The following is a 25,417-nucleotide window of genomic DNA, read 5'->3' as shown; positions in this document are numbered from 1 at the left end:
CCCCCCAACTAAATAGCAGAAAAAAAACTAGGTTTTGGCCTTTCTAGGGAGTTTTTCCTAGCCACCTTGCTTCCACACCTGCATTGCTTGCTGTTTGGGGTTTTAGGCTGGGTTTCTGTACAGCACTTTGAGATATCAGCTGATGTAAGAAGGGCTATATAAATAAATTTGATTAGATTTGATTTGAACTAGTCAGGAGGCTATAAGAAACGTCCGCTAAACATTCTACCGACAAATTTCCACATTCTATCAATAAACATCTATCGCCATTCTCTAACTTTCAATCAATCAATTTATTTGAAGATCCCAGGACACGGCTGCATGGACCACAGAATGAGATTAGATCAATCAATCACTCAAATCAATCAAATTGAAGACACCAGGACACGGCTGCATGGACCACAGAATGAGACTAGATCAATCAATCACTCAAATCAATCAAATTGAAGACACCAGGACACGGCTTCATGGACCACAGAATGAGATTAGATCAATCAGTCAGGTATTCATAAAGACAGAACTTATAAAGCAGAAGAGATATACACTACACTATATAAACAAAAATATGTGGGCATCCCTTCAAATTAGTGGATTTGGCTATTTCAGTCACACCCATTGCTGATAAGTGTATAAAATCGAGCACACAGCCATGCAATCTCCATAGACAAACATTGGCAACAGAATTGCCTTACTGAAGAGCTCAGTGACTTTCAACGTGGCACCGTCATAGGATGCCACCTTTCCAGTTCATCAAATCTCTGCCCTGCTTAGAGCTGCCACCGGTCAACTGTAAGTGCTGTTATTGTGAAGTGGAAACGTCTGGGAGCAACAACGGCTCAGCAGCGAAGTGGTAGACCACACAAGCTCACGGAACGGGAACGTTGCGTTCTGAAGCGCGTCAAAATCGTTTGTCCTCATTTGCAAAACTCCCACACGGAGTTCCAAACTGCCTCTGGAGGCAACGCTTCACTATCAGGCAAATAGTTATTGTTATAATGAAGTGGAAACGTCTACGAGCAACAACGGGGATGTAACACGTAAAAAAACCATCTGTCCTCGGTTGCAACACTCACTACCGAGTTCCAAACTAGATCTGGAAACAACGTCAGCACAAGAACTGGTCGTCGGGGGAGTCTTCATGAAATGGGTTTACAAGGCCCGAACAGCCGCACACAAGCCTAAGATCACCATGTGCATAAAATCACCATGTGCATAAGATCACCATGTGCATAAAATCACCATGTGCATAAAATCACCATGTGAATAAAATCACCATAAGCATAAGATCACCATGTGCATAAAATCACCATGTGCATAAGATCACCATGTGCATAAAATCACCATGTGCATAAAATCACCATGTGCATAAAATCACCATGTGCATAAAATCACTATGTGCATAAAATCACTATGTGCATAAAATCACTATGTGCATAAAATCACTATGTGCATAAAATCACTATGTGCAATGCCAAGTGTCGGCTGGAGTGGTAGAAAGCTCGTCGCCAGTGGACTCTGGAAACAGTCACCTCCCTTTATGGTCTCAAACTGGTCTTGAATGTACAAAAAAAACTAAATTCATGACCTTTTACCAGAGCCTGAACTCAGAGAAGGTTAACATCGTCACATCTGCCGGCTTATCCATTGAAAACGTGTCATCCTACAAATACCTCGGTATCTGATTGGATGACAAGTTGCCCTTTAAAAAGTTAATGTGGATAATCTTGTGAGGAAGCTTACATTGAAATGGGGTTTTTATTTTTCCTAAGAATAAGGCTTGCTTCCCGCTTATGGCTAGAAAGAAGCTTGTTCAGGCCACTTTTCTCTCTGTTATTGATTACGGTGACTTGTTGTATATGTCTAACAGAGACTGGACTCTGTTTATCATGCAGCCTCCTCTGTCTTACAGACTGGACTCTGTTTATCATGCAGCCTCCTCTGTCTTACAGACTGGACTCTGTTTATCATGCAGCCTCCTCTGTCTTACAGAGACTGGACTCCGTTTATCATGCAGCCTCCTCTGTCTAACAGAGACTGGACTCTGTTTATCATGCAGCCTCCTCTGTCTACAGAGACTGGACTCTGTTTATCATGCAGCCTCCTCTGTCTACAGAGACTGGACTCTGTTTATCATGCAGCCTCCTCTGTCTACAGAGACTGGACTCTGTTTATCATGCAGCCTCCTCTGTCTACAGAGACTGGACTCTGTTTATCATGCAGCCTCCTCTGTCTACAGAGACTGGACTCTGTTTATCATGCAGCCTCCTCTGTCTAACAGAGACTGGACTCTGTTTATCATGCAGCCTCCTCTGTCTAACAGAGACTGGACTCTGTTTATCATGCAGCCTCCTCTGTCTGACAGAGACTGGACTCTGTTTATCTAGGCATCCTTGCGCTTTATTACAAATGCCAAGTCACTCAACCGCCATTGCACATTGTACCAAATGGTAGGTCGAACCTCACTTTATATGCGTAGAAAGATACATTTGTATATGTTCATCTGCAAAGCCCTTTAGGTAAACTCCCTCTGTAGTCTGGTCTCCTTCACCACCAGCAGGTAAACTCCCTCTTTACCTCTGTAGTCTGGTCTCCTTCACCACCAGCAGGTAAACTCCCTCCGTAGTCTGGTCTCCTTCACCACCAGCAGGTAAACTATATATATATATCTTCAAAACATTTCCAAAACATACATTTAACACAATTCAGATGAAATGAACACATTGTATGTCTACAAAATAAGGTACATTGTATTCATTCAAAAAATTCAAATGAGGCATTGGTTAAATCCATATACAATACTGCCACCGTGTGGCCAAATACAATAACTACCCCCCAAAATCCCGCCTGTTGGCCACATATAAATGAATGTACAATACCGCCACCGTGTGGCCAAACGTTACAACTACAACTACCCCTCAAATCCCGTTCTGCTTTTGCTCCATACCCTTCTGCAACTAGAGAGCGGACATGTTAGCCCTGACATAACGGGGATACACGGGTAGTTGGACACTTAGTGCAGGGATTTTCTGCGTAGGGAAATCATGGACGCCGTAAACGCTTTTAACCACGAGGTGAGTTGTCCCGTAGACCGTCGTGTGTGTGTTTAGTCCCGTTAAAAACGGGACCCGTCGTGTGTCTCTCGCTGTTATGGAGAAGAGGCCTGTTATGGAGGCCTTGCCTGAACCAACTACCTATCTGTGTATCTTACTAACAGCTCGAATCCAGGATTAGTATTTAAATACTTTATCGTTAAAAGATGATCGTCCTGTTGATTTATAACTTGATAAAGTTTTAGATGAATTTACTGTAGTTTATCACGCAGTGTTGAACACGGCTCGGTTGACCAGGGAAGCTAAACGCTTGTTATCGACATCAACACGATAGTTAATTATACAACAGAAAAAGCAAGCATGTTAACTTGAGCAAATAACAAGATTTCTGTTCAGTTTAGAACAAAAATAACAGCTACTGTAAAAAAAAAAAAAAAAAAAAGGTTTGTGTTAAAACCATTTTTAAAAAAACAACACATAACTAAGCGAGTTAATGGCTAAAAACGTCGCGACGGGAAGATAAGTTTCCCCCCGGTTGTCGGTTAGCATCATTAAGGTGTTCAGGTTAGGAGACTTTTAGGTTCAAATTAGGGGGGGAAAGGGTTAAGGTGACTAGTTAAAATATGTTCTCCTAACATATTTACAAATACATTTAAAAAAATATATAATAATGCACTTCCAATCGTAACTGTACTACTACTACTAGTTTACCAACAAAAACCATTGATTTGGTTATTTAGCTAAGTTAGCCAAATTGGTTAACACAGGAAACACTGAAGAGCGGTTAGCCAGTTGTACTAACACATCTAATAAGAGATCCTAACGTTACTTCCAATGATATATTTAATGAATAATACCCGACGCGGGTGTGGTATTATGGCCTATATACCACAGGCTGTTTCTGATGAACAACGCGGAGTCCTTAAACCTGTGAAATATATTGGTCATATAATTTACACCATAAACCCACCGCGGTGCCTTATATTGCTCTGATGAACTGGTTACTAACGTAATAAAGAGTTTAAAAATAAATAAACTACATGTTTTTTTTTTTTGGTCATACCACTGGTGTATGGTCTGATATGCCGCGTCTTTCAGCCAATCAGCATGCAGGGCTCTTACCACCCAGTTTATAAAGCTACAGTATGTGTTCCCATAGATGACTGACAGGGGGCGCTGTTGTGAAGCCACCGTCCACCATTAGGATAGTCAAAAGGTACAGCCTCCGTAGGAATGAATTGGGAATCGACAGTAATTTCAATGTAATGTTTCAAGAACAAAAAAAAACAAAAACATAACATTCCGTTTTTATGTATTTATCTGTTATGGTGGGGACTGCAATATAAGAACTCTATAAAATAAATACATGTTTATTGAGAAATGATTGACTTCTATTCAAGTTCATACTATATGTTGTTTAAATAAAAAAATAAAAAATGTATTAGTGTCTGTACTGAAGAAAAACACATTTATCTTCCAAATCCTGTAGCAATTGAAATGCATCACAATATTGATTCTTTTTAATTAACTAGGCAAGTCCAGTTAACAACAAATTCTTATTTTACAATGACGGCCGACACCGGCTAAACCCAGGACGACGCTGGACCAATTAATTGTGCTCCGCGTCCTATGGAACACCCAATCACGGCCGGTTGTGATACAGCCTGGATTACTAGAATGTAAAGCTGGACACGTTCATGCATAATCCCATAATACTAATGTTTTCAATATTGCCAATCAATTTAAGATACATTTTATGGAAAAGTTATTTCCCAATGAAGTCAGTAAAAATAAATGGCAATGTCATGGTGATTTAATGCTGAAAGCCCCGTATCATACTAAATATACAAGTAGATTTACCAAATCTACACGGAGAAAAGCCTCATAACAAATAGCTTCTGTATCACGCTGAACCGGCATTATTTGACAGGTAGAGGGCAAGACTACGCAATCTTCCCTGGAGAAACCAAATCTAACAGGTTCTCAAACAGGCACGTACAAGCGCAGGTACATCATCTTCTCGTATTCATCATGCTGACCCCACAAAGTTTGGTGCACAAGCCACATAGCTCACTTCTATTGGTACTGATACGCACACGCTCCTTTTACGTACAACCAGAATGACAGAGACACACAGAACTCTAACATAACCCGGGAAATATAAACAAAGGAAACTAATACCCTGTGTTTAGTAATCGTTGCTTGTCGCCCAGAGCAAAATAAACCCTTTATATTCTTGATCACCAACAAAAAAAGTAAATTTCACATCAACCGTAGATAATTACAATGATTAACTACACTACTATTCAGTGCCTGTTTTCTCACTAACTGAGATTGAGCAAACAGCAACCAGAAAATGACAGTGATTTCCACTAGAAAACATGGTCAAAAAGTCACAACAGCTTTCCCATGTAGACAGATGTCGCACCAGCAGGAGAAATCAATAAACTAATAATCAATAGTCAATCACAACACTGGGAGTGAGTAATAGTGTGAAACACTCAAATTCCACTATTACAGGCAGATATATTATGGACGTTTTCTGATATTACAATGCAATGCAAATGCTATTTTTAAGAATATTTTATTATTTTTTGCGTAGCACCTTTTTAATTTTTCCCCAGAAATTATTTGCTATTGAGATAAAAAAAAATGGCTACATTAGACCTTATGTTTAGAGAGAGCACCAGGGCTCTTAACAAAACTCCCCCAGTCAGAAGAGAGTCTTGTCAGTAGAAGGGAGTCTTGTCAGTAGAAGAGAGTCTTGTCAATAGAAGAGTCTTGTCAATAGAAGAGTCTTGTCAATAGAAGAGTCTTGTCAATAGAAGAGAGTCTTGTCAATAGAAGAGAGTCTTGTCAATAGAAGAGAGTCTTGTCAATAGAAGAGAGTCTTGTCAATAGAAGAGTCTTGTCAATAGAAGAGTCTTGTCAATAGAAGAGTCTTGTCAATAGAAGAGTCTTGTCAATAGAAGAGAGTCTTGTCAATAGAAGAGAGTCTTGTCAACAGAAGAGAGTCTTGTCAATAGGCGCTAAAGCAGTTAGCGTCTATGAATGGGGTAAGCTAGCTGTAGCTTGCAATCTACCGTCACAGATGAAACAATGAACCAGATATTTCACTGGATGTATAAATGTGAAGCATCTGGTTGGCGTTTCCAGTCACTACCAAATATGGTAGTGAGAGGAAGCCCAGTGGCGGGCAGTGAGAGAAGATGGAAGGAGATGGATTTTGGCTAACATTCTGCACATTCTTTCATCTATGAACTACTTGATTTGAGTACAGTGCACTGTTTTGTGGAATTTGTCCTTTGCAAAAAAAACATTTTTTAAACGCGCTGTTTAGGAGTGCAAAGGCTTCAGAGTAGGCGTTCCCTAACGCAAATATGCAGATGCATACTAGAACGCTCCAATAGGATATCGCTAGCACGTGATTGGCTTTCCCCATCTCCTTGCTTGTTCTGCCCACTATGACTCATTTGATCCCATTGGAAACGACAAGCTGTGGTGTATCTTGGTTTAGTTGTAAAAAGTCTTTGATAGTATGGACAGACTGTGTTAGACTGTTTTGAGAGAAATCATGGCTGTTTAACTAATTTGTGCATCCTGGTATTTCTTATTCTTAATTCCTTTCTTTTTAGTTTTTGGATTTGGATTTACTGTGTTGGGTATTACTGCACTGTTGGAGCTAGAAACACAAGCATTAGATATTACTGAACTGTTGGAGCTAGAAACACAAGCATTAGATATTACTGCACTGTTGGAGCTAGAAACACAAGCATTAGATATTACTGTACTGTTGGAGCTAGAAACACAATCATTAGATATTACTGTACTGATGGAGCTAGAAACACAAGCATTAGATATTACTGTACTGTTGGAGCTAGAAACACAATCATTAGATATTACTGTACTGATGGAGCTAGAAACACAAGCATTAGATATTACTGTGCTGATGGAGCTAGAAACACAAGCATTAGATATTACTGTGCTGATGGAGCTAGAAACACAATCATTAGATATTACTGCACTGTTGGAGCTAGAAACACAAGCATTAGATATTACTGTACTGTTGGAGCTAGAAACACAAGCATTAGATATTACTGTACTGTTGGAGCTAGAAACACTAGCATTAGGTATTACTGTACTGTTGGAGCTAGAAACACAAGCATTAGATATTACTGTACTGTTGGAGAAACACAAGCATTAGATATTACACAATCATTAGATATTACTGTACTGTTGGAGCTAGAAACACAAGCATTAGGTATTACTGTACTGTTGGAGCTAGAAACACAATCGTTAGATATTATTGAACTGATGGAGCTAGAAACACAATCGTTAGATATTACTGAACTGATGGAGCTAGAAACACAAGCATTAGATATTACTGTACTGTTGGAGCTAGAAACACAAGCATTAGATATTACTGCACTGTTGGAGCTAGAAACACAAGCATTAGGTATTACTGTACTGTTGGAGCTAGAAACACAATCATTAGATATTACTGTACTGTTGGAGCTAGAAACACAAGCATTAGATATTACTGCACTGTTGGAGCTAGAAACTAGAAACACAAGCATTAGGTATTACTGTACTGTTGGAGCTAGAAACACAAGCATTAGATATTACTGTACTGTTGGAGCTAGAAACACAAGCATTAGATATTACTGTACTGTTGGAGCTAGAAACACTAGCATTAGATATTACTGTACTGTTGGAGCTAGAAACACAAGCATTAGATATTACTGTGCTGATGGGGCTAGAAACACAAGCATTAGATATTACTGTGCTGATGGAGCTAGAAACACAATCGTTAGATATTACTGCACTGTTGGAGCTAGAAACACAAGCATTAGATATTACTGTGCTGATGGAGCTAGAAACACAATCATTAGATATTACTGTACTGTTGGAGCTAGAAACACAATCATTAGATATTACTGCACTGTTGGAGCTAGAAACACAAGCATTAGATATTACTGCACTGTTGGAGTTAGAAACACAATCATTAGATATTACTGCACTGTTGGAGCTAGAAACACAAGCATTAGATATTACTGTACTGTTGGAGCTAGAAACACAATCGTTAGATATTACTGAACTGATGGAGCTAGAAACACAATCGTTAGATATTACTGTACTGATAGAGCTAGAAACACAAGCATTAGATATTACTGTACTGTTGGAGCTAGAAACACAAGCATTAGATATTACTGCACTGTTGGAGCTAGAAACACAAGCATTAGATATTACTGTACTGTTGGAGCTAGAAACACAAGCATTAGATATTACTGTACTGTTGGAGCTAGAAACACAAGCATTAGATATTACTGTACTGTTGGAGCTAGAAACACAAGCATTAGATATTACTGTACTGTTGGAGCTAGAAAGACAAGCATTAGAGCTAGAAACACAAGCATTACTGTGCTGTTGGAGCTAGAAACACAAGCATTAGATATTACTGTACTGTTGGAGCTAGAAACACAAGCATTAGGTATTACTGTACTGTTGGAGCTAGAAACACAAGCATTAGATATTACTGTACTGTTGGAGCTAGAAACACTAGCAAGATATTACACAAGAAACACATTAGATATTACTGTACTGTTGGAGCTAGAAACACTAGCATTAGGTATTACTGTACTGTTGGAGCTAGAAACACTAGCATTAGGATATTACTGTACTGTTGGAGCTAGAAACACAAGCATTAGATATTACTGCACTGTTGGAGCTAGAAACACTAGCATTAGATATTACTGTACTGTTGGAGCTAGAAACACAAGCATTAGGTATTACTGTACTGTTGGAGCTAGAAACTGGAGTAGAAACACTAGCATTAGGTATTACTGTACTGTTGGAGCTAGAAACACAAGCATTAGGTATTACTGCACTGTTGGAGCTAGAAACACTAGCATTAGGTATTACTGTACTGTTGGAGCTAGAAACACTAGCATTAGGTATTACTGCACTGTTGGAGCTAGAAACACAAGTATTAGGTATTACTGTACTGTTGGAGCTAGAAACACAAGCATTATATATTACTGTACTGTTGGAGCTAGAAACACAAGCATTTCTCTAGATATTACTGCACTGTTGGAGTTAGAAACACAATCATTAGATATTACTGTACTGTTGGAGCTAGAAACACAAGCATTAGATATTACTGTACTGTTGGAGCTAGAAACACAAGCATTAGATATTACTGTACTGTTGGAGCTAGAAACACAAGCATTAGATATTACTGTACTGTTGGAGCTAGAAACACAAGCATTAGATATTACTGTACTGTTGGAGCTAGAAACACAAGCATTAGATATTACTGTACTGTTGGAGCTAGAAACACAAGCATTAGATATTACTGTACTGTTGGAGCTAGAAACACAAGCATTAGGTATTACTGTACTGTTGGAGCTAGAAACACAAGCATTAGATATTACTGTACTGTTGGAGCTAGAAACACAAGCATTAGATATTACTGTACTGTTGGAGCTAGAAACACAAGCATTAGATATTACTGTACTGTTGGAGCTAGAAACACAAGCATTAGATATTACTGCACTGTTGGAGCTAGAAACACAAGCATTAGATATTACTGTACTGTTGGAGCTAGAAACACAAGCATTAGATATTACTGTACTGTTGGAGCTAGAAACACAAGCATTAGATATTACTGCACTGTTGGAGCTAGAAACACAATCATTAGATATTACTGTACTGATGGAGCTAGAAACACAATCGTTAGATATTACTGTGCTGATGGAGCTAGAAACACAATCGTTAGATATTACTGCACTGTTGGAGCTAGAAACACAAGCATTAGATATTACTGTACTGTTGGAGCTAGAAACACAAGAAACACATTAGATATTACTGCACTGTTGGAGCTAGAAACACAAGCATTAGATATTACTGAACTGTTGGAGCTAGAAACACAAACATTAGATATTACTGAACTGATGGAGCTAGAAACACAATCGTTAGATATTACTGTTGATAGAGCTAGAAACACAAGCATTAGATATTACTGTACTGTTGGAGCTAGAAACACAAGCATTAGATATTACTGTACTGTTGGAGCTAGAAAGACAAGCATTAGGTATTACTGTGCTGTTGGAGCTAGAAACACAAGCATTAGATATTACTGTACTGTTGGAGCTAGAAACACAAGCATTAGGTATTACTGTGCTGTTGGAGCTAGAAACACAAGCATTAGATATTACTGTACTGTTGGAGCTAGAAACACAAGCATTAGATATTACTGTACTGTTGGAGCTAGAAACACTAGCATTAGGTATTACTGTACTGTTGGAGCTAGAAACACAAGCATTAGGTATTACTGTACTGTTGGAGCTAGAAACACAAGCATTAGGTATTACTGTACTGTTGGAGCTAGAAACACTAGCATTAGATATTACTGTACTGTTGGAGCTAGAAACACAATCATTAGGTATTACTGTACTGTTGGAGCTAGAAACACAAGCATTAGGTATTACTGTACTGTTGGAGCTAGAAACACTAGCATTATATATCACTGCACTGTTGGAGCTAGAAACACTAGCATTAGGTATTACTGTACTGTTGGAGCTAGAAACACAATCATTAGGTATTACTGTACTGTTGGAGCTAGAAACACAAGCATTAGGTATTACTGTACTGTTGGAGCTAGAAACACAAGCATTAGATATTACTGTACTGTTGGAGCTAGAAACACAATCATTAGGTATTACTGCACTGTTGGAGCTAGAAACACAAGCATTAGATATTACTGTACTGTTGGAGCTAGAAACACAAGCATTAGATATTACTGTACTGTTGGAGCTAGAAACACAGAAGCATTAGATATTACTGTACTGTTGGAGCTAGAAACACAAGCATTAGATATTACTGTACTGTTGGACCTAGAAACACAAGCATTAGATATTACTGTACTGTTGGAGCTAGAAACACAAGCATTAGATATTACTGTACTGTTGGAGCTAGAAACACAAGCATTAGATATTACTGTACTGTTGGAGCTAGAAACACAAGCATTAGGTATTACTGTACTGTTGGAGCTAGAAACACAAGCATTAGGTATTACTGTACTGTTGGAGCTAGAAACACAAGCATTTAGTCAGATATTACTGCACTGTTGGAGCTAGAAACACAAGCATTAGATATTACTGTACTGTTGGAGCTAGAAACACAAGCATTTAGTCAGATATTACTGCACTGTTGGAGCTAGAAACACAAGCATTAGATATTACTGTACTGTTGGAGCTAGAAACACAAGCATTTAGTCAGATATTACTGCACTGTTGGAGCTAGAAACACAAGCATTAGATATTACTGTACTGTTGGAGCTAGAAACACAAGCATTTAGTCAGATATTACTGCACTGTTGGAGCTAGAAACACAAGCATTTAGTCAGATATTACTGCACTGTTGGAGCTAGAAACACAAGCATTTAGTCAGATATTACTGTACTGTTGGAGCTAGAAACACAATAGTCAGATATTACTGTACTGTTGGAGCTAGAAACACAAGCATTAGATATTACTGTACTGTTGGAGCTAGAAACACAAGCATTAGATATTACTGCACTGTTGGAGCTAGAAACACAAGCATTAGATATTACTGTACTGTTGGAGCTAGAAACACAAGCATTTCTTTAGATATTACTGCACTGTTGGAGCTAGAAACACAAGCATTAGATATTACTGTACTGTTGGAGCTAGAAACACAAGCATTTCTCTAGATATTACTGCACTGTTGGAGTTAGAAACACAATCATTAGATATTACTGTACTGTTGGAGCTAGAAACACAAGCATTAGATATTACTGTACTGTTGGAGCTAGAAACACAAGCATTAGATATTACTGAACTGATGGAGCTAGAAACACAAGCATTTAGTCAGATATTACTGCACTGTTGGAGCTAGAAACACAAGCATTTAGTCAGATATTACTGTACTGTTGGAGCTAGAAACACAAGCATTTAGTCAGATATTACTGCACTGTTGGAGCTAGAAACACAATCATTAGATATTACTGCACTGTTGGAGCTAGAAACACAATCATTAGATATTACTGCACTGTTGGAGCTAGAAACACAATCATTAGATATTACTGCACTGTTGGAGCTAGAAACACAATCATTAGATATTACTGCACTGTTGGAGCTAGAAACACAATCATTAGATATTACTGTACTGTTGGAGCTAGAAACACAATCATTAGATATTACTGTACTGTTGGAGCTAGAAACACAAGCATTAGATATTACTGTACTGTTGGAGCTAGAAACACAAGCATTAGGTATTACTGTACTGTTGGAGCTAGAAACACAAGCATTAGGTATTACTGTACTGTTGGAGCTAGAAACACTAGCATTAGATATTACTGCACTGTTGGAGCTAGAAACACTAGCATTAGGTATTACTGTACTGTTGGAGCTAGAAACACAATCATTAGGTATTACTGTACTGTTGGAGCTAGAAACACAAGCATTAGGTATTACTGTACTGTTGGAGCTAAAAACACTAGCATTAGATATTACTGTACTGTTGGAGCTAAAAACACTAGCATTAGGTATTACTGTACTGTTGGAGCTAGAAACACAAGCATTAGATATTACTGTACTGTTGGAGCTAGAAACACAAGCATTAGATATTACTGTACTGTTGGAGCTAGAAACACAAGCATTAGATATTACTGTACTGTTGGAGCTAGAAACACAAGCATTAGATATTACTGTACTGTTGGAGCTAGAAACACAAGCATTAGATATTACTGTACTGTTGGAGCTAGAAACACAAGCATTAGATATTACTGTACTGTTGGAGCTAGAAACACAAGCATTAGATATTACTGTACTGTTGGAGCTAGAAACACAAGCATTAGGTATTACTGCACTGTTGGAGTTAGAAACACAAGCATTAGGTATTACTGTACTGTTGGAGCTAGAAACACAAGCATTTAGTCAGATATTACTGCACTGTTGGAGCTAGAAACACAAGCATTAGATATTACTGTACTGTTGGAGCTAGAAACACAAGCATTTAGTCAGATATTACTGCACTGTTGGAGCTAGAAACACAAGCATTAGATATTACTGTACTGTTGGAGCTAGAAACACAAGCATTTAGTCAGATATTACTGCACTGTTGGAGCTAGAAACACAAGCATTAGATATTACTGTACTGTTGGAGCTAGAAACACAAGCATTTAGTCAGATATTACTGCACTGTTGGAGCTAGAAACACAAGCATTTAGTCAGATATTACTGCACTGTTGGAGCTAGAAACACAAGCATTTAGTCAGATATTACTGTACTGTTGGCTAGAAACACAAGCATTTAGTCAGATATTACTGCACTGTTGGAGCTAGAAACACAAGCATTAGATATTACTGTACTGTTGGAGCTAGAAACACAAGCATTTAGTCAGATATTACTGCACTGTTGGAGCTAGAAACACAAGCATTAGATATTACTGTACTGTTGGAGCTAGAAACACAAGCATTTAGTCAGATATTACTGCACTGTTGGAGCTAGAAACACAAGCATTAGATATTACTGTACTGTTGGAGCTAGAAACACAAGCATTAGATATTACTGCACTGTTGGAGCTAGAAACACAAGCATTAGATATTACTGTACTGTTGGAGCTAGAAACACAAGCATTAGATATTACTGTACTGTTGGAGCTAGAAACACAAGCATTTAGTCAGATATTACTGCACTGTTGGAGCTAGAAACACATTAGCATTTAGTCAGATATTACTGCACTGTTGGAGCTAGAAACACAATCATTAGATATTACTGCACTGTTGGAGCTAGACAATCATTAGATATTACTGCACTGTTGGAGCTAGAAACACAATCATTAGATATTACTGCACTGTTGGAGCTAGAAACACAATCATTAGATATTACTGCACTGTTGGAGCTAGAAACACAATCATTAGATATTACTGCACTGTTGGAGCTAGAAACACAATCATTAGATATTACTGCACTGTTGGAGCTAGAAACACAATCATTAGATATTACTGTACTGTTGGAGCTAGAAACACAAGCATTAGATATTACTGTACTGATAGAGCTAGAAACACAAGCATTAGATATTACTGTACTGTTGGAGCTAGAAACACTAGCATTAGGTATTACTGTACTGTTGGAGCTAGAAACACAATCATTAGGTATTACTGTACTGTTGGAGCTAGAAACACAAGCATTAGGTATTACTGTACTGTTGGAGCTAGAAACACTAGCATTATATATCACTGCACTGTTGGAGCTAGAAACACTAGCATTAGGTATTACTGTACTGTTGGAGCTAGAAACACTAGCATTAGGTATTACTGTACTGTTGGAGCTAGAAACACTAGCATTAGGTATTACTGTACTGTTGGAGCTAAAAACACTAGCATTAGGTATTACTGTACTGTTGGAGCTAAAAACACTAGCATTAGGTATTACTGTACTGTTGGAGCTAGAAACACAAGCATTAGATATTACTGCACTGTTGGAGCTAAAAACACTAGCATTAGGTATTACTGCACTGTTGGAGCTAGAAACACAAGCATTTAGTCAGATATTACTGCACTGTTGGAGCTAGAAACACTAGCATTAGGTATTACTGCAGTGTTGGAGCTAGAAACACAAGCATTTAGTCAGATATTACTGCACTGTTGGAGCTAGAAACACAAGCATTAGATATTACTGTACTGTTGGAGCTAGAAACACAAGCATTTAGTCAGATATTACTGCACTGTTGGAGCTAGAAACACTAGCATTAGGTATTACTGCAGTGTTGGAGCTAGAAACACAATCATTAGGTATTACTGTACTGTTGGAGCTAGAAACACAAGCATTAGATATTACTGTACTGTTGGAGCTAGAAACACAATCATTAGGTATTACTGTACTGTTGGAGCTAGAAACACAAGCATTAGATATTACTGTACTGTTGGAGCTAGAAACACAAGCATTAGATATTACTGTACTGTTGGAGCTAGAAACACAATCATTTCGCTTCCCCTGCGATAACCTCTGCCAAATATGTGTACGTGACTAATGAGTTTTTTATTTGAGGACCATAGGAGTCACCTGGAAGCGTTGACTATGTACAGGAGTTGTGACCTGTTGTTGTTGGTCATCTCTCTCTCCTCGTTCTCTCTCCCCCAGCTGTTCTCCTTGATGGACATGAAGCCCCCAATATCTCGAGCCAAGATGATATCCATCACCAAGTCAGCCATCAAAGCTATGAAGGTAAGTTGTGTGTATGAGAGTATAAATCGATGCTTTGTGGAGGGAGAGAAGTCGTGCTCTCGACGGGGACAGCTGGTGTGTGTGTGTGTGTGTGTGTGTGTGTGTGTGTGTGTGTGTGTGTGTGTGTGTGTGTGTGTGTGTGTGTGTGTGTGTGTGTGTGTGTGTGTGTGTGTGATAGAGAGATAAAACCACTGAACCAGCTATGTTCAGTGTCGGACCATAAGTCTAAGACAACACCATGTGTGTCTGTTTACAAGTCCTAAGAGCCAGACTCAGATTAAATGGTTACTGTTGAGATTCGGCCAACTAAACCATTTCCCCCCCGATCCAATTCTAACTGGCGTTAATTAAGGTAAATCCATTTAGAATTCAATCACCTTTTTTTGTTGTTGATGGCGTCCATTTTGTTTTAAACAAAACATTCCATACATGTTTTCCCGTGGAAGAAGTGGTCAGAAAGTGATGTTTTCAAGACCTGAAGGCCAAAACATTCAGGAGATAAAAGGTGATCAAAGTTGACCCGTTTTTGCAAAACATGAGACAGTCATGTCTACACTGGAACATACAAAGAGCTCAGTTTAATACCATTTAAAAAAACATACAAACAGCGTTTCTATTCCATACATTTCTTGATTAAAAAAAAAATACATAAAAAAATAAAAATAAAACAGCGATGTCAAACTATTTCATGTTATTATTATTATTATTATTATTATTATTAAAATGTTTTTAATAACAATAACAATGAACCTTAACCAATAACAGTTTACCGTAGTTCCCTAGAACAGTTGAGCCTGTCGCGTGTTTGTTTTGTAAGTTACACAGCAGGAGAAAGAGCGGGAACCGATGAGGCCAGCTGTGTATTGGATTTAACTTGCTAGTTATCTCAGTGTCTGAATTAATAAGGAGACAGGCATCGTATAGTGTTAGCTTTCTGCTGTCCTAGTTATCTCAGTGTCTGAATTAATAAGGAGACAGGCATCGTATAGTGTTAGCTTTCTGCTGTCCTAGTTATCTCAGTGTCTGAATTAATATGGAGACAGGCATCGTATAGTGTTAGCTTTCTGCTGTCCTAGTTATCTCAGTGTCTGAATTAATAAGGAGACGGGCATCGTATAGTGTTAGCTTTCTGCTGTCCTAGTTATCTCAGTTAATGTCTGAATTAATATGGAGACAGGCATCGTATAGTGTTAGCTTTCTGCTGTCCTAGTTATCTCAGTAAGTGTTTGAATTAATAAGGAGACGGGCATCGTATAGTGTTAGCTTTCTGCTGTCCTAGTTATCTCAGTGTCTGAATTAATATGGAGACAGGCATCGTATAGTGTTAGCTTTCTGCTGTCCTAGTTATCTCAGTTAGTGTCTGAATTAATATGGAGACAGGCATCGTATAGTGTTAGCTTTCTGCTGTCCTAGTTATCTCAGTTAGTGTCTGAATTAATATGGAGATGGGCATCGTATAGTGTTAGCTTTCTGCTGTGCTAGTTATCTCAGTGTCTGAATTAATATGGAGACAGGCATCGTATAGTGTTAGCTTTCTGCTGTGCTAGTTATCTCAGTGTCTGAATTAATAAGGAGACAGGCATCGTATAGTGTTAGCTTTCTGCTGTCCTAGTTATCTCAGTTAGTGTCTGAATTAATAAGGAGACAGGCATCGTATAGTGTTAGCTTTCTGCTGTCCTAGTTATCTCAGTTAGTGTCTGAATTAATATGGAGACAGGCATCGTATAGTGTTAGCTTTCTGCTGTCCTAGTTATCTCAGTGTCTGAATTAATAAGGAGACAGGCATCGTATAGTGTTAGCTTTCTGCTGTCCTAGTTATCTCAGTTAGTGTCTGAATTAATATGGAGACAGGCATCGTATAGTGTTAGCTTTCTGCTGTCCTAGTTATCTCAGTTAGTGTCTGAATTAATAAGGAGACAGGCATCGTATAGTGTTAGCTTTCTGCTGTCCTAGTTATCTCAGTTAATGTCTGAATTAATATGGAGACAGGCATCGTATAGTGTTAGCTTTCTGCTGTCCTAGTTATCTCAGTAAGTGTTTGAATTAATAAGGAGACGGGCTGAATTAATATGGAGACAGGCATCGTATAGTGTTAGCTTTCTGCTGTCCTAGTTATCTCAGTTAATGTCTGAATTAATATGGAGACAGGCATCGTATAGTGTTAGCTTTCTGCTGTCCTAGTTATCTCAGTTAATGTCTGAATTAATATGGAGACGGGCATCGTATAGTGTTAGCTTTCTGCTGTCCTAGTTATCTCAGTGTCTGAATTAATAAGGAGACAGGCATCGTATAGTGTTAGCTTTCTGCTGTCCTAGTTATCTCAGTTAATGTCTGAATTAATATGGAGACGGGCATCGTATAGTGTTAGCTTTCTGCTGTCCTAGTTATCTCAGTTAATGTCTGAATTAATATGGAGACAGGCATCGTATAGTGTTAGCTTTCTGCTGTCCTAGTTATCTCAGTTAATGTCTGAATTAATATGGAGACGGGCATCGTATAGTGTTAGCTTTCTGCTGTGCTAGTTATCTCAGTTAGTGTCTGAATTAATAAGGAGACAGGCATCGTATAGTGTTAGCTTTCTGCTGTCCTAGTTATCTCAGTGTCTGAATTAATAAGGAGACAGGCATCGTATAGTGTTAGCTTTCTGCTGTCCTAGTTATCTCAGTAAGTGTCTGAATTAATAAGGAGACAGGCATCGTATAGTGTTAGCTTTCTGCTGTCCTAGTTATCTCAGTTAGTGTCTGAATTAATATGGAGACAGGCATCGTATAGTGTTAGCTTTCTGCTGTCCTAGTTATCTCAGTTAGTGTCTGAATTAATATGGAGACAGGCATCGTATAGTGTTAGCTTTCTGCTGTCCTAGTTATCTCAGTTAGTGTCTGAATTAATATGGAGACAGGCATCGTATAGTGTTAGCTTTCTGCTGTCCTAGTTATCTCAGTTAGTGTCTGAATTAATAAGGAGACAGGCATCGTATAGTGTTAGCTTTCTGCTGTCCTAGTTATCTCAGTAAGTGTCTGAATTAATAAGGAGACAGGCATCGTATAGTGTTAGCTTTCTGCTGTCCTAGTTATCTCAGTGTCTGAATTAATAAGGAGACAGGCATCGTATAGTGTTAGCTTTCTGCTGTCCTAGTTATCTCAGTGTCTGAATTAATAAGGAGACAGGCATCGTATAGTGTTAGCTTTCTGCTGTCCTAGTTATCTCAGTTAGTGTCTGAATTAATATGGAGACAGGCATCGTATAGTGTTAGCTTTCTGCTGTCCTAGTTATCTCAGTTAGTGTCTGAATTAATATGGAGACAGGCATCGTATAGTGTTAGCTTTCTGCTGTCCTAGTTATCTCAGTGTCTGAATTAATATGGAGACAGGCATCGTATAGTGTTAGCTTTCTGCTGTCCTAGTTATCTCAGTGTCTGAATTAATATGGAGACAGGCATCGTATAGTGTTAGCTTTCTGCTGTCCTAGTTATCTCAGTTAGTGTCTGAATTAATATGGAGACAGGCATCGTATAGTGTTAGCTTTCTGCTGTCCTAGTTATCTCAGTTAGTGTCTGAATTAATAAGGAGACAGGCATCGTATAGTGTTAGCTTTCTGCTGTCCTAGTTATCTCAGTTAGTGTCTGAATTAATAAGGAGACAGGCATCGTATAGTGTTAGCTTTCTGCTGTCCTAGTTATCTCAGTTAGTGTCTGAATTAATATGGAGACAGGAATCGTATAGTGTTAGCTTTCTGCTGTCCTAGTTATCTCAGTTAGTGTCTGAATTAATAAGGAGACAGGCATCGTATAGTGTTAGCTTTCTGCTGTCCTAGTTATCTCAGTTAGTGTCTGAATTAATATGGAGACAGGCATCGTATAGTGTTAGCTTTCTGCTGTCCTAGTTATCTCAGTTAGTGTCTGAATTAATATGGAGACAGGCATCGTATAGTGTTAGCTTTCTGCTGTCCTAGTTATCTCAGTTAGTGTCTGAATTAATATGGAGACAGGCATCGTATAGTGTTAGCTTTCTGCTGTCCTAGTTATCTCAGTTAGTGTCTGAATTAATAAGGAGACGGGCATCGTATAGTGTTAGCTTTCTGCTGTCCTAGTTATCTCAGTTAGTGTCTGAATTAATAAGGAGACAGGCATCGTATAGTGTTAGCTTTCTGCTGTCCTAGTTATCTCAGTTAGTGTCTGAATTAATATGGAGACAGGCATCGTATAGTGTTAGCTTTCTGCTGTCCTAGTTATCTCAGTTAGTGTCTGAATTAATAAGGAGACGGGCATCGTATAGTGTTAGCTTTCTGCTGTCCTAGTTATCTCAGTTAGTGTCTGAATTAATATGGAGACAGGCATCGTATAGTGTTAGCTTTCTGCTGTCCTAGTTATCTCAGTTAGTGTCTGAATTAATAAGGAGACAGGCATCGTATAGTGTTAGCTTTCTGCTGTCCTAGTTATCTCAGTTAGTGTCTGAATTAATAAGGAGACAGGCATCGTATAGTGTTAGCTTTCTGCTGTCCTAGTTATCTCAGTTAGTGTCTGAATTAATAAGGAGACAGGCATCGTATAGTGTTAGCTTTCTGCTGTCCTAGTTATCTCAGTGTCTGAATTAATATGGAGACAGGCATCGTATAGTGTTAGCTTTCTGCTGTCCTAGTTATCTCAGTTAGTGTCTGAATTAATATGGAGACAGGCATCGTATAGTGTTAGCTTTCTGCTGTCCTAGTTATCTCAGTTAGTGTCTGAATTAATATGGAGACAGGCATCGTATAGTGTTAGCTTTCTGCTGTCCTAGTTATCTCAGTAAGTGTCTGAATTAATAAGGAGACAGGCATCGTATAGTGTTAGCTTTCTGCTGTCCTAGTTATCTCAGTTAGTGTCTGAATTAATATGGAGACAGGAATCGTATAGTGTTAGCTTTCTGCTGTCCTAGTTATCTCAGTGTCTGAATTAATATGGAGACAGGCATCGTATAGTGTTAGCTTTCTGCTGTCCTAGTTATCTCAGTGTCTGAATTAATAAGGAGACAGGAATCGTATAGTGTTAGCTTTCTGCTGTCCTAGTTATCTCAGTTAGTGTCTGAATTAATATGGAGACAGGCATCGTATAGTGTTAGCTTTCTGCTGTGTTTGAGAAGTCAAAGCGCTTTGGGTAAGTTCTTGATTTCCTTGCGTTTTTATTCTCCTCTGCTCCTCCTCCCTCTTCTTCGAGCAGAGCAGGCAGGCCTGTTGCCCTAGCAACTCCACTCAGACACAGTGTGACACATGGTACCGTGTCAGTGGTCATACCTTCCTGTCTGGTAGTAATGTGGTTACCATGGTAACATGTCAGAGTGGTCATACCTTCTTGTCTGGAAGTAATGGGGTTACCTTGGTAACATGTCAGAGTGGTCATACCTTCCTGTGTGGTGGTAATGGGGTTACCTTGGTAACATGTCAGGGTGGTCATACCTTCCTGTGGTAGTAATGGGGCTACCATGGTAACATGTCAGAATGTTCATACCTTCCTGTCTGGTGGTAATGGGGCTACCATGGTAACATGCCAGAATGTTCATACCTTCCTGTCTGGAAGTAATGGGGCTACCATGGTAACATGCCAGAATGTTCATACCTTCCTGTCTGGAAGTAATGGGGCTACCATGGTAACATGCCAGAATGTTCATACCTTCCTGTCTGGAAGTAATGGGGCTACCATGGTAACATGTCAGTGTTCATACCTTCCTGTCTGGAAGTAATGAGGCTACCATGGTAACATGTCAGAGTGTTTATACCTTCCTGTCTGGAAGTAATGGGGCTACCATGGTAACATGCCCAAATATTCATACCTTCCTGTCTGGAAGTAATGGGGCTACCATGGTAACATGTCAGTGGTCATACCTTCCTGTCTGGAAGTAATGTGGTTACCATGGCAACATGTCAGATTGGTCATACCTTCCTGTCTGGAAGTAATGGGGTTACCATGGTAACATGTCAGAGTGGTCATACCTTCTTGTCTGGAAGTAATGGGGCTACCATGGTAACATGTCAGTGGTCATACCTTCCTGTCTGGAAGTAATGTGGTTACCATGGTAACATGTCAGAGTCGTCATACCTTCCTGTGTGGTGGTAATGGGGTTACCTTGGTAACATGTCAGTGTGGTCATACCTTCCTGTGGTAGTAATGGGGTTACCATGGTAACATGTATTAGTCAATCACAACATTCAGAGACATCAGTACCAAGCCTGTCTGTCAGAGTGCCAGGTCTCTGTCCATTCAGAGACATCAGTATCTGTCTGTCAGAGTGCCAGGTCTCTCTCCATTCAGAGACATCAGTATCTAGCCTGTCTGTCAGAGTGCCAGGTCTCTGTCCATTCAGAGACATCAGTATCAAGCCTGTCTGTCAGACTGCCAGGTCTCTCTCCATTCAGAGACATCAGTATCAAGCCTGTCTGTCAGAGTGCCAGGTCTCTCTACATTCAGAGACATCAGTATCAAGCCTGTCTGTCAGAGTGCCAGGTCTCTGTCCATTCAGAGACATCAGTATCTGTCTGTCAGAGTGCCAGGTCTCTCTCCATTCAGAGACATCAGTATCTGTCTAGCCTGTCTGTCAGAGTGCCAGGTCTCTGTCCATTCAGAGACATCAGTATCAAGCCTGTCTGTCAGACTGCCAGGTCTCTCCATCCAGAGACATCAGTATCTGTCTGTCAGAGTGCCAGGTCTCTGTCCATTCGAGGGAGAGACATCAGTATCTGTCTGTCAGAGTGCCAGGTGTCCTTTACATAGGAGTCGAGGGAGACTGGTCACAGAGGAGGTGTAACAGAGGAGGGAGACTGGTAACAGAGGAGGTGTAAGGGTCCTTCTATCATAGGAGTCAGGGAGGAGGGAGACTGGTCACAACAGGGTCCTTCTATCATAGGAGTCGAGGGAGACTGGTCACAACAGAGGAGGTGTAACAGGGTCCTTCTATCATAGGAGTCGAGGGAGACTGGTCACAACAGAGGAGGTGTAACAGGGTCCTTCTATCATAGGAGTCGAGGGAGACTGGTCACAACAGAGGAGGTGTAACAGGGTCCTTCTATCATAGGAGTCGAGGGAGACTGGTCACAACAGAGGAGGTGTAACAGGGTCCTTCTATCATAGGAGTCGAGGGAGACTGGTCACAACAGAGGAGGTGTAACAGGGTCCTTCTATCATAGGAGTCGAGGGAGACTGGTCACAACAGAGGAGGTGTAACAGGGTACTTCTATCATAGAGACTGGTCACAACAGAGGAGACTGGTCATCAAGAGGGAGACTGGTCACAACAGAGGAGGTGTAACAGGGTACTTCTATCATAGGAGTCGAGGGAGACTGGTCACAACAGAGGAGGTGTAACAGGGTACTTCTATCATAGGAGTCGAGGGAGACTGGCAACAACCATGGCACTTTCATTCTAAACTCTTTCTTGACAAGCTGTTAAAATAGCAAGTGAACCTTCGAATGCAATTTATTTTTGGAGGTCGGTCAACCATTGCTGGACAACCATCCACATGTTATGGTATGTTATGGTATGTTAGGTACATGTTATGGTATGTTATGGTACATGTTAGGTACATATTATGGTACATGTTATGGTATGTTATGGTACATGTTATGGTATGTTATGGTATGTTATGGTATGTTATGGTACATGTTAGGTACATGTTATGGTATGTTATGGTACATGTTAGGTACATGTTATGGTATGTTGGTACATGTTATGGTACATGTTATGGTACATGTTAGGTACATGTTAGGTACATGTTATGGTACATGTTAGGTACATGTTATGGTACATGTTATGGTACATGTTATGGTACATGTTATGGTATGTTATGGTACATGTTAGATACATGTTATGGTATGTTATGGTATGTTGTACATGCTGTGGTACATGTTATGGTACATGTTATGGTATGTTCATGTTATGGTACATGTTATGGTACATGTTATGGTACATGTTATGGTATGTTATGGTACATGTTATGGTACATGTTATGTTATGGTACATGTTATGGTACATGTTATGGTACATGTTATGTTATGGTACATGTTATGGTACGTTATGTTATGGTACATGTTATGTTATGGTACATGTTATGGTACGTTATGGTACATGTTATGGTATGTTATGGTACATGTTAGGTACATGTTATGGTACATGTTATGGTATGTTATGGTACATGTTATGGTACATGTTATGGTATGTTGTGGTACATGTTATGGTACATGGTATGTTATGGTACATGTATATGTACATGTTATGGTACATGTTATGGTATGTTATGGTGCATGTTAGGTACATGTTATGGTATGTTATGGTACATGTTATGGTACATGTCATGGTATGTTATGGTACATGTTAGGTACATGTTATGGTATGTTATGGTACATGTTATGGTACATGTTATGGTACATGTTATGGTACATGTTAGGTACATGTTATGGTACATGTTATGGTACATGTTAGGTACATGTTATGGTACATGTTATGGTGCATGTTAGGTACATGTTATGGTACATGTTATGGTACATGTTATGGTACATGTTATGGTACATGTTATGGTACATGTTATGGTATGTTATGGTATGTTATGGTACATGTTATGGTATGTTATGGTATGTTATGGTACATGTCATGGTATGTTATGGTACATGTTATGGTATGTTATGGTACATGTCATGGTATGTTATGGTACATGTTATGGTATGGTACACTCCATTGCTCCTTCTGGTAGATTCCGGCATCCGTTCAACTGTGCGCTTTTTGCCTGACAGAAAAACAGGGTCGACGATTGTCATCATCCCTTAATTATAAACGTAGCTCGAGAAATAAGGTAATCTCATTTGGAAGTTAATTCTATGCTTTATAGACTAATTTGTCATTTAAAAAAAAAATCAAGAAATGTATGGAATAGAAACGCTGTTTGTACGTTTTTTTAAGTGGTATTAAACTCAGCTCTTTGTATGTTCCAGTGTAGACATGACTGTCTCATGTTTTGCAAAAACGGGTCAACTTTGATCACCTTTTATCTCCTGAATGTTTTGGCCTTCAGGTCTTGAAAACATCACTTTCTGACCACTTCTTCCACGGGAAAACATGTATGGAATGTTTTGTTTAAAACAAAATGGACGCCATCAACAACAAAAAAAGTGATTGAATTCTAAATGGATTTACCTTAATTAACACCAGTTAGAATTGGATCGGGGGGGAAATGGTTTAGTTGGCCGAATCTCAACAGTAACCATTTAATCTGAGTCTGGCTCTTAGGACTTGTAAACAGACCCACATGGTGTTGTCTTAGACTTATGGTCCGACACTGAACATAGCAGACGGAGCTGGTTCAGTGGTTTTATCTCTCTCTCACACACACACACACACACACACACACACACACACACACACACACACACACACACACACACACACACACACACACACACACACACACACACACACACACACACACACACACACACACACACACACACACACACACACACACACACACACACACACACACACACACACACACACACACACACACACACACGTGTGATTTATTATTCATGTTTTAAACAAAAGGATGTGAGGAAAAAGTGATTTTTAAAGCCCATTAGTGCAATGACTGAACGTCTCCATTAAAAATAATAATAATATATATATCATTTAACCTTTAATTTAACTAGGCAAGTCGGTCAAGAACAAATTCATATTTATAATGACGGCCTACCGGGGAACAGTGGGTTAACTGCCTTGTTCAGGGGAACAGTGGGTTAACTGCCTTGTTCAGGGGAACAGTGGGTTAACTGCCTTGTTCAGGGGAACAGTGGGTTAACTGCCTTGTTCAGGGGAACAGTGGGTTAACTGCCTTGTTCAGGGGAACAGTGGGTTAACTTGTTCAGGGAACAGTGGGTTAACTGCCTTGTTCAGGGGAACAGTGGGGCCTTGTTAACTGCCTTGTTCAGGGGAACAGTGAGTTAACTGCCTTGTTCAGGGGAACAGTGGGTTAACTGCCTTGTTCAGGGGAACAGTGGGTTAACTGCCTTGTTCAGGGGAACAGTGGGTTAACTGCCCCCTCTACACTCTAACCACTAGGCTACCTGCCGCCTCTACACTCTAACCACTATGCTACCTGC

General features: G+C 39.4%; 1 protein-coding gene across 1 annotated transcript in view; it reads left to right on the top strand.

Moving 5' to 3' along the window:
* Positions 1 to 2,911: 2,911 nt before the first annotated feature.
* Positions 2,912 to 25,417, top strand: part of scaf4a (SR-related CTD-associated factor 4a) — a gene marked incomplete at its 3' end in the record, with an annotated part of 49,734 nt that continues 27,228 nt past the window's right edge. The window contains exons 1-2 of the mRNA XM_052521739.1: positions 2,912 to 3,071; positions 15,218 to 15,301. Of these exons, the coding sequence (XP_052377699.1) occupies positions 3,042 to 3,071; positions 15,218 to 15,301 (114 nt within the window). The remainder of the gene's footprint in view (positions 3,072 to 15,217; positions 15,302 to 25,417) is intronic.

Source organism: Oncorhynchus keta, chromosome 6, assembly GCF_023373465.1.
Source record: "Oncorhynchus keta strain PuntledgeMale-10-30-2019 chromosome 6, Oket_V2, whole genome shotgun sequence".
In the NCBI taxonomy this organism is placed as follows: Eukaryota; Metazoa; Chordata; class Actinopteri; order Salmoniformes; family Salmonidae; genus Oncorhynchus; species Oncorhynchus keta.
The sequence above is the reverse complement of the archived record's forward strand: the minus strand, read 5'-3'. Positions and strand labels throughout refer to the sequence as shown.